The 12,092-nt window shown below is 38.7% G+C and overlaps 1 protein-coding gene across 2 annotated transcripts in view; it reads left to right on the top strand.

Annotated features, from left to right (window-relative positions):
- The window catches only part of ATAD2B (ATPase family AAA domain containing 2B), an 86,923-nt gene that overhangs the window by 24,488 nt on the left and 50,343 nt on the right, over positions 1–12,092 (top strand). For both annotated transcript variants that reach the window (XM_082049015.1, XM_082049014.1), the window contains exons 5-13: positions 978–1,080; positions 1,613–1,721; positions 2,979–3,095; positions 4,505–4,580; positions 6,262–6,360; positions 7,465–7,576; positions 8,981–9,096; positions 9,792–9,966; positions 10,741–10,829. In XM_082049015.1, coding sequence (XP_081905141.1) covers positions 978–1,080; positions 1,613–1,721; positions 2,979–3,095; positions 4,505–4,580; positions 6,262–6,360; positions 7,465–7,576; positions 8,981–9,096; positions 9,792–9,966; positions 10,741–10,829 — 996 coding nt within the window. The remainder of the gene's footprint in view (positions 1–977; positions 1,081–1,612; positions 1,722–2,978; positions 3,096–4,504; positions 4,581–6,261; positions 6,361–7,464; positions 7,577–8,980; positions 9,097–9,791; positions 9,967–10,740; positions 10,830–12,092) is intronic.

Below are 12,092 nucleotides of genomic sequence, written 5' to 3'. Positions count from 1 at the left end.
GGGGATGCTCATAATGAAATCTCGACTCTACTGACTTCTGTCACCAGAATTTGCATTGACTTATAGGCAGCATTTCACCATTTAGATTTACTTCTAAACAGCTTTAGAGAAAGGAAGTGAAAATTTCTGCCCTTTTACAATTATTATACAGTTATAGTAGAATGCCGGTGGAAATCTACCATAATTGCCCTAGAGAGCAGAAACTTGGTGCTCAGGACAGGTGGCCAAATAATTGACTTGGTCTGGCAAATGCTCTGTTGTTTTCTTCTGAAGCAGCTCAGCCAAGGTTGTTATTTATACAACACCATTGTTTTGACATCTGTTTACAAATACTACAGAGACTGAAAATGTAGACTAATTAAATAGTAGATGAGAAATGGTAGTGAGGTCAAATAATGAATGATGAAATTCTAGGTGTTACTGATGTAACAGTTAAAAAAATCCTTTATGTATTAGCGTCTTTGTGAGGCCGGGGTAAGAAGCTGTAAAGCTTATGGGGTGGAGGCATTAATTGCTTTCCCAGTGTTATAATGATGTAGGTAAAAAGCTTTACTTTCTTATTCTGCAAACTTAATCTTATCTGACACCTGATCTGACATCTAAGCAGTTACAAATTTATATAGTACAATTTACACTGAATAATTTTTTCTTTTAAATGTTACCGCATAATTTTAACCCCAAGTTTGAAGAGCATCAGCATTTCTTCTTTTGCGTACTCCTTAGTTTATATTCTAGGTTCATATTTCAGTTTTCTTTGTTATGGTTGATTTTGTAGTTAATTGGTAGATTCAAGTAGCTATTCTAAAAAATTCAGATTTTAATTAATTTGTATATTAGTTGACTTGTAGACCTTGGAGTAACCGTAACAGACTGTACAATTAGTTATGTTAAGTCATTGGATGCTGTGTAAAAAGTTATGCATATCTGCTATTTTAAGAGTGAATTTTTTTATATGTTAATTATTGCATGTATTTTAGCACTGCTGAAGCTGTCCTACAGGAAATGGATAATATTAACATCAGGAGAAACAGGCGGTCTGGGGAAGTAGAACGGCTACGAATGTGGACAGACACAGAATTTGTAAGTGCACAATGTCTCAGATCTTGGCTACAAGTAATATCAAGGGGGAGTATGGCTGGTTTTGCAATCTTCATACATTTATCTGTAACTTTGTCAAAAGGTTGCAGATCCTCGTCCATGGATAACGTTAAAATCTCAAACTCAAATTCAGAACAAAATTCACAGATAAATACTAAATCATGTTTTATCTATGGATGGATTTTGACTGCCATCCTCTCGTGATGTCCTTGTTTGGTTCTCCTTTGGTTTAAAGCATGTCCTGCCAGTCTGAAAACAGGGCCTGTCATCTGCTTCGTTCCCTAAACCAGCTTGATACTGATGTTAACGACGGATTAGATGGACTAAGTACTATCTGAGAGACTTATTTTACCATCTATTAAGTGAGACTGTTTTTGTAGCCTCCGTGTGGAGGCCTCTGTTGGGAAAAGACCCGGGGGCTAAAGATTGTGTGGAATATTGCTTAATGAGCTGTGGACTAACACTGAGTGACATGGGACAGTACTGATGGGAGTGTATGTGGATTTTCTTCCAGGAAAACATGGATATGTATTCTCGAGTGAAAAGAAGAAGGAAAACACTGAGGAGAAATAGCTATGGGATCCAGAACCACCATGAAGTGTCCACTGAAGGGGAAGAAGAAGGTGTGTGTTGTAAAGAATAGTAAGGGTTTGTCTGAAATACTTACAAAACAAAGCTCTCCTCAACATAAGATAGCAGTATATTGCACTACAGAAAGTAATTTAATTTTGGATCTGAAGGATCACTAAAGGATTCCTCCTTTTTAGATGGAGAAGTTTTACTAATGTCTACATAGTTTTCTTAAAACAAAAGCAAATTTATCTGAAAGTAGAACAAAGCCTGGTTTCTAAATGTCTATATACCATGTTCCCTTACTCCTGTTTTCTGTAACGCTAAGTAGTTGGACCTCTTCTTACATTCCCTGTAACAATCCTCTGGTGGAAGCCAGGATGTGATGTGTGTAGTCTACAACTATACATGTTCTGAGTCGCTGTTTGTCATATGCTGGGTGGCAGTTACCAGAAAGAATGTATAATAGTCAGTTCTGCATCCTTCCTTACGGGAAGGTATTAATTAAAGTATCTGTTTTCTGTCCATCCACTGTATTGTAGAAGGCTTGTAGACACACAGCTGTATTTGAAATTTTACCTTCCTTTAAAAACATGGATGAAACTGGTCAGTGGGTTCAAAAAGTATCAAGAAAGAAGGAATTATGGCTAACTTGGGCATAATCAATGATATGCTTGGCTTCCTTAAGAAATCAGACACAAACCTTGGGGATCCAAACAGGATCCAGCATAGTGTATCTCAGTTTTGAACTGGAACTACTGTAGGAGGTGTGGTCTGTCCCAAATAATAAGAAGGGAGTCTTAATTCTGAGGATGGAAATACTGATCCTGGTAATAGATGGACCTAGTTGGTACCTTCATACAGTGTGTTTATTTGCTTTGTGTAAAAATTATATTGTGAATTGTAAAGTTGTATTTATTTTCATGCTGTGTCAAATATGTGATTTTTCTGAGGCTCCTATGGGAAAAGAGTGAGAAGAAAGGCAGTATTTTTATTTTGAAAGATAATTATTGAAGGAAAAAGGTAGTGAGTAGAAGTGATACTCGAAGTGCTTTACAACTAAAACTAATTTGGCTACATTTATTTTTCTTTCTGTTACTTTTCCAGACCTTCTGTGGGAAACTAGAAGGAAGTTTTGACAATGTGCTGTAGATTTATCTTGATCTTCAAATTTCCAGTGATTTGCCAATTAATTTTAATTATTAGGAGGGGAATAATTCTCAGTGCCCACTAAACTGTTAATTTTTAGGATGAAGATAGTTCTGGCATCAAGTAGAAGTATTCTGATAATGTTTTGTGCTCCCCAACAGAGTCTCAGGAAGAAGATGGAGATATAGAAGTAGAAGAGGCTGAGGGAGAAGAAAATGATCGGCCATATAATCTCCGACAGAGAAAAACTGTGGAAAGGTACCAGGCCCCTCCAATAGGTGAGGAAACAGACAGTGCTCATGTAGTTCTGCTCTTCTGACCTCCAAGAATACCATGGGTTTGGGAAGGGAGAGGTTGGATGGCTGCTCCTCATCCCTGACAGGGTTCCTCTGCCTTTCCTCTCGCCTCTGGTTTTGTTCACCTTGTCAATGTGACCACTGAGACACCATCTGTCAGTTTGTCAGTGGTGGTGGCATTGTGTCATCTCATCTGACTTTGAAAGTACTGCCACGTGCTGGGCTCTGGGGTGGAGGTGAATGGGGTTTTGGTCAAGAAATAGTTGACAGAAGTTGAATTCAGAAAGCAGTCTAATCAATTAGATAACTACATAGAAAAAATAGTTACTGTTTTGCTTGCTTCTCCTCTTGAGTGATAAGCCTGATTCATAGATAAACTGCATAGCAGCAGTTACCACTTTTTGACTAGATGAGAAATGGAGATTATTTCAGTTGGAAGGGACCTGCAATGATCATCTAGTCCAACTGCCTGACCACTGCAGCGCTGACCAAAAGTTGAAGCACGTTATTAAGGGCATTGTCCAAACGCCTCTTAAACACTGACAGGTTTGAGACATCGGCCACCTCTCTAGGATCCTGTTCCAGTGTTTGACCACCCTTTTGGTAAAGAAACGCTTCCTAGTGTCCAATCTAAACCTCCCCTGGTGCAGCTTTGAACAATTCCCATGTTGTTTTATCACTGGATCCCAGAGAGAAGAGCTCAGCACCAAACTCTCCATGTCCCCTCCTCAGGAAGCTGTAGAGAGCAGTGAGGTTACTCCTCAGTCTCCTTTAGTCAAAATTAGACAAACCCAAAGTCACTGAGCTGCTCCTCATAGGAAATGCCCTCCATGATCCCTACAGGATTCAGAGTAGTGTCTCTTGGTTTTGAACCTCTTACTACTTCTCTTTACAATAATGTATTCTCTGCATATCTGGTTTAGATTACAGTGGTATTTGTAGTGTGCTGTATCTTAAGGCAACTTTGAAATTAAGACTCTGATAGTCAAATACTGTGGTTTATTTGTCAAGAGGAGTTTCAAGATATCTTGCGTTAGCAGCTGCGCAGAGTTTTCTGTATGGAATTTCATGTCCTGCAAACAAACTAAAAATGCTGGTACCCTAGACAAGTCACATTCTGTGCCATTATAGCCACAGCTGTGATGATTTCAGGAGGCTGAGGGGGGAATTCCCATGACTGTATTGAGCCAAGTACAGTGGTAGTGAAATGCAGAGCATAAGAGGTGTGGTTTCGTTGCACCCCCCAGTTCTTTTCTTAATTTGAGCTTTTGGAGAAACCACTGTGATAACAGAATTGATAAAACAATGTTCTAGCACTTTTGCGCTGCATTTAGATTAGTTTCTTATTCTTTTGTAAATGATATTACAAACCTGTAACTTCTCTTACACAGTGCCAGCTCATCAAAAAAAGAGGGAAAATGCACTGTTTGATATTCACAGATCTCCTGCGAGAAGAAGCCACATCAGGTGAATGTCAGTTGTCTTGTACATAGTTGTTTGCCTTCAGTATGTTTCCATTAGCTTTTGATTTTCTTGAGTGAGCTGTACGCTTCATTCACGCATGTGCGTGGGTCTTGAATTGTATCTTAGGTTCAGATTCTGATCAGCATACAAAAATGAATTAATAGCATTTCGTAATCCCAGTAGAAGCTTTGTGATAAAAAGAATGGAAACAGGTGTGCTGCAAATACTGGAAAGAGAGTTGGACATTGCACACTGTAGCTTTTTCTGTAAGAGTGTATATTTCGTGTTTAAATTTGTTTTTCTTCCCATTCAAATTTCATCCAAATAATACTAACAATTTAATAAAATATTTACCAAGCATTTTTGACTCTTATCTATTGTGTCAAAGAAGTCTGGTATACAACAAGTTGTCTTGGAAACTGTTGATAGCCTTTATTTAACAAAATAGTTGAGATCAGAGCTTACTACTTTTTTTTAAAAAAAACATACTCAAAACTTCAAAAAGATAAATCTGGCCATGAACAGAATCCAAGTAAATGAATGCTGGTCTCAGCTGTGATTCTTTTTTTTGATGGCATAGGAAAAAATATGACTAATATATAAAATAATAGCGGAATCTTATGGTTTTGTACGTTTCTGTGTAATATAGAAAAAAAAAGTTTAATTTTGAAGAGTTTGGGGCTTTTTTGCTTTAACTGGATATGACATTTTGTTGGATAATCTCAGGACGTGTACTTGCTAGTAAGATATAGAGTGTGAAAGGTTTTATCCTTTCAGTTTTAGCGTGCTCATTGCTTCATTCTCATTTTATCCCTTCTTGCCAGGACACTGTCATAAAACTTCTTCCTAATTGCATGATATATACTCTCTGACATGTTTTAAAATGTATCTAATTTGTGGTCATCAAACAGTAAAATTGGTTGGCCGTGTTATGCTTTGGCAAAAACCAGCTAGTTTGGTACATGAATTTTTACTAGTAGCAAACTTTTATTGAACTGATGTCAAGCTGAACACCTTTTTGTACAGGAGATGTAATGTCCATTCTGTCTTATTTCTGAAATACTCACTTTTCTGAAATACTGTCAGGCTAAAATAAGAAACAGTTCATGCAGTCTTTAAATAGTAGTTTTACTTAGATTCAGATCAGAAGTTAAATTACAGTACAGGTGTTTTATGAAACTGTTTGGCTGTTCAGAATTAATGACCTAATAAAAAGAGACCATACCTTTTAGGAAATATGGAGGGTTTTTTCCAAAGAATATTCAAAAAGAAGCATCAAACTGAGTAAGAAGATCTTGATATTAATATTTCTGTTATGTTGGAGGGGGCTAAAGTGGTTGCAAGTTTTCCTAAGTGCAGATGCTGTCTGATGAACTTCCAACAGCATATTGATTGAATACTCAGTCACACTTGCTGAGATAACGTGGACCAGACCACGTATCTTACAGGGATCCACTGTTCTAGTAATGTTCGTGTTGAGATCACATATCTCTGTGACAGTAAAAGGTGCTGTTCTCCTTCCAGATTATTTTGATACTTACTTAATAAGACTAAAATTTGCATGCATCTTAAACCTGAGCAGTACTGTACTTGCTGTTTCAGTTTTGTTTTTATAGAAGAATCAAAATGTGCCGTCCTACTGAAAAAAGGACTGAGTTTTATGTTTATTTTGCCACTTCAACAGGAGAAAGAAGCATGCCATTCACAGCAGTGATACAACCTCTTCAGATGAAGAACGCTTTGAAAGAAGAAAATCTAAAAGCATGGCCAGAGCAAGAAACAGGTATCAAAACATTCTGTAATGTTCTATCAGTTCTGCAGACTTCTTTGATTCTGCCTTTGATTACCTGCAGATACAGTATAGGAGGATTGCTGGTTATGTATTAACATAGATATTGAGGTCTTATGAGTAGATAGTTAACAATAGTGATAAAAAGTTGGAAAGATAAGAATATCTGTTTGGTTCAGTTGGGCTATAAGACAAACAATTTCATTTAAAATGGATTTTTATTCTTAGTGTTACTTGGTCCCAGTTAGTTCAGTTTTGCTTCCAGTGCCAGCTCTTATTCTTCTGTCTTCCTGTGGTGTAACAATATGTATCTTCTATACACCCAGCACATATTTTTGACGTTATATTTATTCACCAGTTGTCTACAAGTGGAAGATCTGTAAGGTATATCAGTATATTACTGTCACAGATACTTAGTTGGAGAAGCAAACAGAAAAACCCAGAACATTTCCTCATTTTTCTTTTCCTGTCTACCACACCATTCCTTCTTCCGCCTGAGGAATTCCAGTGACATAAATCCAGCTACCAAAAATGTAGTTGCAGGTATAACCTGTGTCTTACTGGTACCTTCCTCCCTCCCTTGATCTGTGTATTTCACCTGACGTAATATCTATGTAGAGGCTTAAAGCTGCTTTGTATACACTAAGAAACTGAAACAGGTGGATGTGAGTCATAGCTGATCTGCAAGAAATATTTTTATTTCCTTTCTTTGGAGCTATATTTTTAAAAATTTTATTTTCTTTGTACTGTTAATACTTTTTTCTTCCCACACTGAAATTATCCAGTTTATCACTGCCGGTTGAGAGTGTCCTGTTCTTTTGGTCAATATTGTATCTTTTGTGTTTACTTAAAATAGTCTGTTCACACTAGTTCTCCAGACTGAAATATCTGTATGTATGCATAAATCTATATTTAAGGAACTTCCAGATAAACAAGAATAATGACCACAATAAAAGGTTGGTTTGATTACCCTCTCAATCCAGGATAATTCTCTCTTTAGCTAGTACAAGGCATTTAATCTCTTGTTTTGTCCATTCCAGCAAAACGATCAAAACAGAACAATATTTATTTGGTGTGGGTTTTTTTGTTGTTTAACAGGTGCCTACCTTTAAACTTCAGAGCAGAAGACTTAGCCAGTGGAATTCTGCGAGAACGTGTGAAAGTTGGGGCGAGTTTGGCTGATGTTGACCCTATGATTGTTGATAAATCGGTAGGTTTTGAGAAAACTCTGCGTTTTCCTTCCATCAATTATACAGAAGCAGAATTCACCACGGCCTCTTCTTAGAGTTGAAGTAATTTCATAATAAGCTCACTGATCTGTTTGATTTTTTTTTTTTCCAAAGCTGTTGTCTGTTTAGTCCTTTGGACTACAGAGCATTTGCTTTTGGCCTGTGAATAATCAACAGGCTGCGTACGTCTTAGCAGTGTAGGGGAAAGGGACCTGGGGGTCCTGGTGGACAGCAGGATGACCATGAGCCAGCACTGGGCCCTTGTGGCCAGGAAGGCCAGTGGCATCCTGGGGTGTATTAGAAGGGGGGTGGTTAGTAGGTCGAGAGAGGTCCTCCTTCCCCTGTACTCTGCCCTGGTGAGACCACACCTGGAATATTGTGTCCAGTTCTGGGCCACTCAGTTCCAGAAGGACAGGGAACTGCTGGAGAGAGTCCAGCGCAGGGCAACAAAGATGCTGAAGGGAGTGGAGCATCTCCCTTATGAGGAAAGGCTGAGGGAGCTGGGGCTCTTTAGCTTGGAGGAGAGGAGACTGTTTACAGATATCTAAAGGGTGAGTGTCAGGAGGATGGAGCCAGGCTCTTCTTGGTGACAATGAATGATAGGACAAGGGGCAATGGGTACAAACTAGAACACAAAAGGTTCCACTTAAATGTGAGAAGAACCTTCTTCTCAGTGAGGGTGACAGACACTGGAACAGGCTGCCCAGGGGGGTTGTGGAGTCTCCTACTCTGGAGACATTCAAAACCCGCCTGGACACCTTCCTGTGTAAGCTCATCTGGGTGTTCCTGCTCCGGCAGGGGGATTGGACTGGGTGATCTTTTGAGGTCCCTTCCAATCCCCGACATTCTGTGATTCTGTGATCCTGTAAATAAGCCAAAATATCAATTGCCTAACCACATTTCTTGGTTTAGATTCAGTTTGTGATTACTTGTAATAGTAGAAGCTGGGATATGCTGGGCAGTGTAGAAAAATGAAGTACTGACCAGCTGAGTTGGTCATCTCAGAGCTGACTCTCTGGGTGCTGTGTCTATGCAGAAACAATTGTTTATAGCTTAGGAAACATTAGCTTATGCTATGTTTTGTGCAGCTGCTGAATTATTACTAGGTTTGAACTATTTTCTAGAAGTACTTGGACTATATACACGTTATGTTGAGCCTGAGCTTAAAAACGCTCTCCGACTAAGGCTGCGTCTCTGTAGATGTCCAGGCATCCCTGGTGCAGTTAACTTGCGATCCAGAGAAATCTCCCTGTCAAAATTCAGGAAACTCCTCTTGATCAATGCCATGATGTTTGTAATTTGTTTTCAGATATGTTATGCTATAAGTAAAGGTACTTTTGTGGAAAGCTTTTACAAGACACGCTTTGTTTTTTTCTTTTTCTAAGGTGCGTTTTGATAGTATAGGTGGATTGAGCCATCATATCCTTGCACTTAAGGAAATGGTAGTGTTTCCTCTTCTTTATCCAGAAGTGTTTGAAAAATTCAAAATTCAGCCACCAAGGTAAGTGTGTTTACTCTCATTGTTGTATTTTCATTTTATTAAGCTCTAAAGAATGCTTCACTTAAATATATAGGAGATTTATTCTTTCCCTGAAGTATTTACAGTTTGAATAGACTTAGATGTTTGCTACCCTACTTGTCTATCAGAATGTAATAAGCGTGATGAAGAGTTACAAAAATCTAGTTTATTGTGGTAGGAAGGTGAACTTTGTGATTTGGTCAAAGAAAGAATTCTCAAGTGTTGTATTAAGTAGTACCTTGCCTTTTTTCCATTATGTTATCAAATATTTTACTAAATCAAGCTAAATGCTGATGTTTCTTTGATAGAAGTAATCTTGATAATGTTATATTATGGTTTTAATATTAATCAGGCATCTTGATGCATGATGTAAATGGGTGCACATTAAGTAAATTGAAGCTGATTCAAGTATTATCTAAGATTTTATATTTGAGGAGGTATTTAACAATCCTTTGGGAGCTTGATATACCTTTGATTAATGTTCTCTACAAAGCAAAGATTTACTTATTTGAAAGCATAAAACATTAGATTTTTTTGAAATAATGTTCAATACACTAAATAATAATACTAGAACTTAAATGTTCTCCAGGCTCCCTGTCTTCATTATAAAATTTGACTTGGAGTTTTTCAGGAGACATAAAATAAGTTTGTGACTGTGTTGATCCATTTATCTTCAGGGGCTGTTTATTCTATGGTCCTCCTGGAACAGGTAAAACCTTGGTAGCTAGAGCTCTAGCTAATGAATGCAGTCAAGGAGACAAAAAGGTGGCTTTCTTTATGAGGAAAGGAGCAGACTGTCTCAGTAAGTGGGTTGGTGAATCCGAACGGCAGCTTCGACTCCTTTTTGATCAGGTTAGAAGAAAATATGTATTTTTTTTTCATATAATTTCTCTGTATGTTGTTTTCTTGGGTGTTCTAGACCTCCAAAATTATTTGCAATTAAAATGAAATACCTGTAAGTTTCCATAGATTGGGCAGAATTTGTCCATATTATATATTTAGACGAATAAGTAGAAGAATGCTGAGAACAGTTCTTCTTGCTCTGAAAACTGAGACATCTCTTGACCTGTCCATTAATGCAGCAGACAAAGTCATTTGAGTACAAATTGGTAAAAATATTTAAATCAGCAAGTTTGAATTTGACTGGCACGTTCAAGATAAATGCTATGTAGAGGAGGATGCATCTGTTGGGTGTATATTTTAGTATCCTTATTTGACTTGGCAAATGATGGACAGAAGGGAGCGTCACATAAAGCAGCAAAATGTAATTGCTCAAAAAAACCTATTTTCAGACACAGTTGTCTAAACAAATGGGTTGTGAGCAGCTAAGATACTGTTTTCTATAGCTGAGTATGAGGTGTCTCAGCTTTTGAATCTCTCCAACACACAGTAAAACTGGTACGCTGGTGCCATCTTGCTTATTCAAAGGAGAATGCAGTCTTTTGCTTTGTCTGAAACACTTCTGTAGTTAAAAATTCAGTTTCGTTTTCAGACTGCACGCTTTTAAATAATGGTATCTTAGTATATGTATTATTTCAGCATGTTAATGCTGTGTAATAAAAAGTGTTTTCAATGTTAATAGATAAATTATGAATAAACAGTGATTTTTTTTCTTTTGCATACTAGGCATACTTGATGAGACCCTCTATAATCTTTTTTGATGAAATAGATGGCTTGGCTCCAGTCCGTTCCAGTAGACAAGATCAGATTCACAGGTAATATTTCTCATACGCTACCATTATCTTGGAATATGCTACATTATCTTGGTCAACTCTTAAGTGTAATTTTACTCAGTTCCCAAGAGAGGTTTTAACTTCTGCTTAAGCACACTTACGCTAGAAGGGACAGGTTGAGTGGTTTTGATGTCAAAAGTCATATTTTCAGTGCTTCAGACAAACTGTAATTTGCTGGGAATTGACTTGTAGTGGTGATCACCCTTCAGCCGCTTTATTAACTTCTAGATTTCCACAGCCTCACCTTTGCTTGCTGCTTTTGTATGAACAGATTTCTCGTTACCAGTCTAATAAAATAACCAGCTGGAAAAAAAAAATTCTAAAATGACGAATTGTAATGTTCCATGACCGAACTGGACACCCCTATAATTCTTATTCTGCATGATGTGGTGTACAAACTTATATTGTTCATATTGGACTGCGAACTGGCTGAAGGGAAGAAGCCAGAGGGTCGTGGTCAATGGGGTGGAGTCCAGTTGGAGGCCTGGATCTAGTGCAGTGCCTCAGGGGTCAGTACTGGGACCAGTACTATTCGATATATTAATCAGTTATTTGGGTGAGGGAATAGAGTGCACTATCAGCAAGTTTGCTGATGACACCAAGCTGGGAGGAGTGGCTGACATGCCGGAAGGCTGTGCTGCCATCCAGAGACCTGGACAGGCTGGAGAGTTGGGCAGGGAAAAATGTAATGAAATATAACAAGGGCAAGTGTAGAGTCTTGCATCTGGCTAGGAACAACCCCAGGTTCCAGTGTAAGTTGGGGAATGACCTATTAGAGAGCAGTGTAGGGGAAAGGGACCTGGGGGTCCTGGGGACAGCAGGATGACCATGAGCCAGCACTGTGCCCTTGTGGCCAGGAAGGCCAATGGTACCTGGGGTGTATTAGAAGCGGGGTGGTCAGTTGATCGAGAGAGGTTCTTCCTTCCCCTCTACTCTGCCCTGGTGAGACCACCCCTGGAATGTTGTGTCCAGTTCTGGGCCCCTCAGTTCCAGAAGGACAGGGAACTGCTGGAGAGAGTCCAGTGCAGGGCAACGAAGATGGTGGAGTGGAGCATCTCCCTTATGAGGAAAGGCTGAGGGAGCTGGGGCTCTTTAGCTTGGAGAAGAGGAGACTGAGGGGTGACCTCATTAATGTTTACAGATACATAAAGGGTGAGTGTCATGAGGATGGAGGCAGGCTCTTCTCGGTGAAAACCAATGATAGGACAAGGGGCAATGGGTTCAAACTGGAACACAAAAGGTTCC

The sequence above is a fragment of the Streptopelia decaocto genome (assembly GCF_964273445.1).
Source record: "Streptopelia decaocto genome assembly, chromosome: 3".
NCBI classification, from domain to species: domain Eukaryota; kingdom Metazoa; phylum Chordata; class Aves; order Columbiformes; family Columbidae; genus Streptopelia; species Streptopelia decaocto.
The sequence above is the reverse complement of the archived record's forward strand: the minus strand, read 5'-3'. Positions and strand labels throughout refer to the sequence as shown.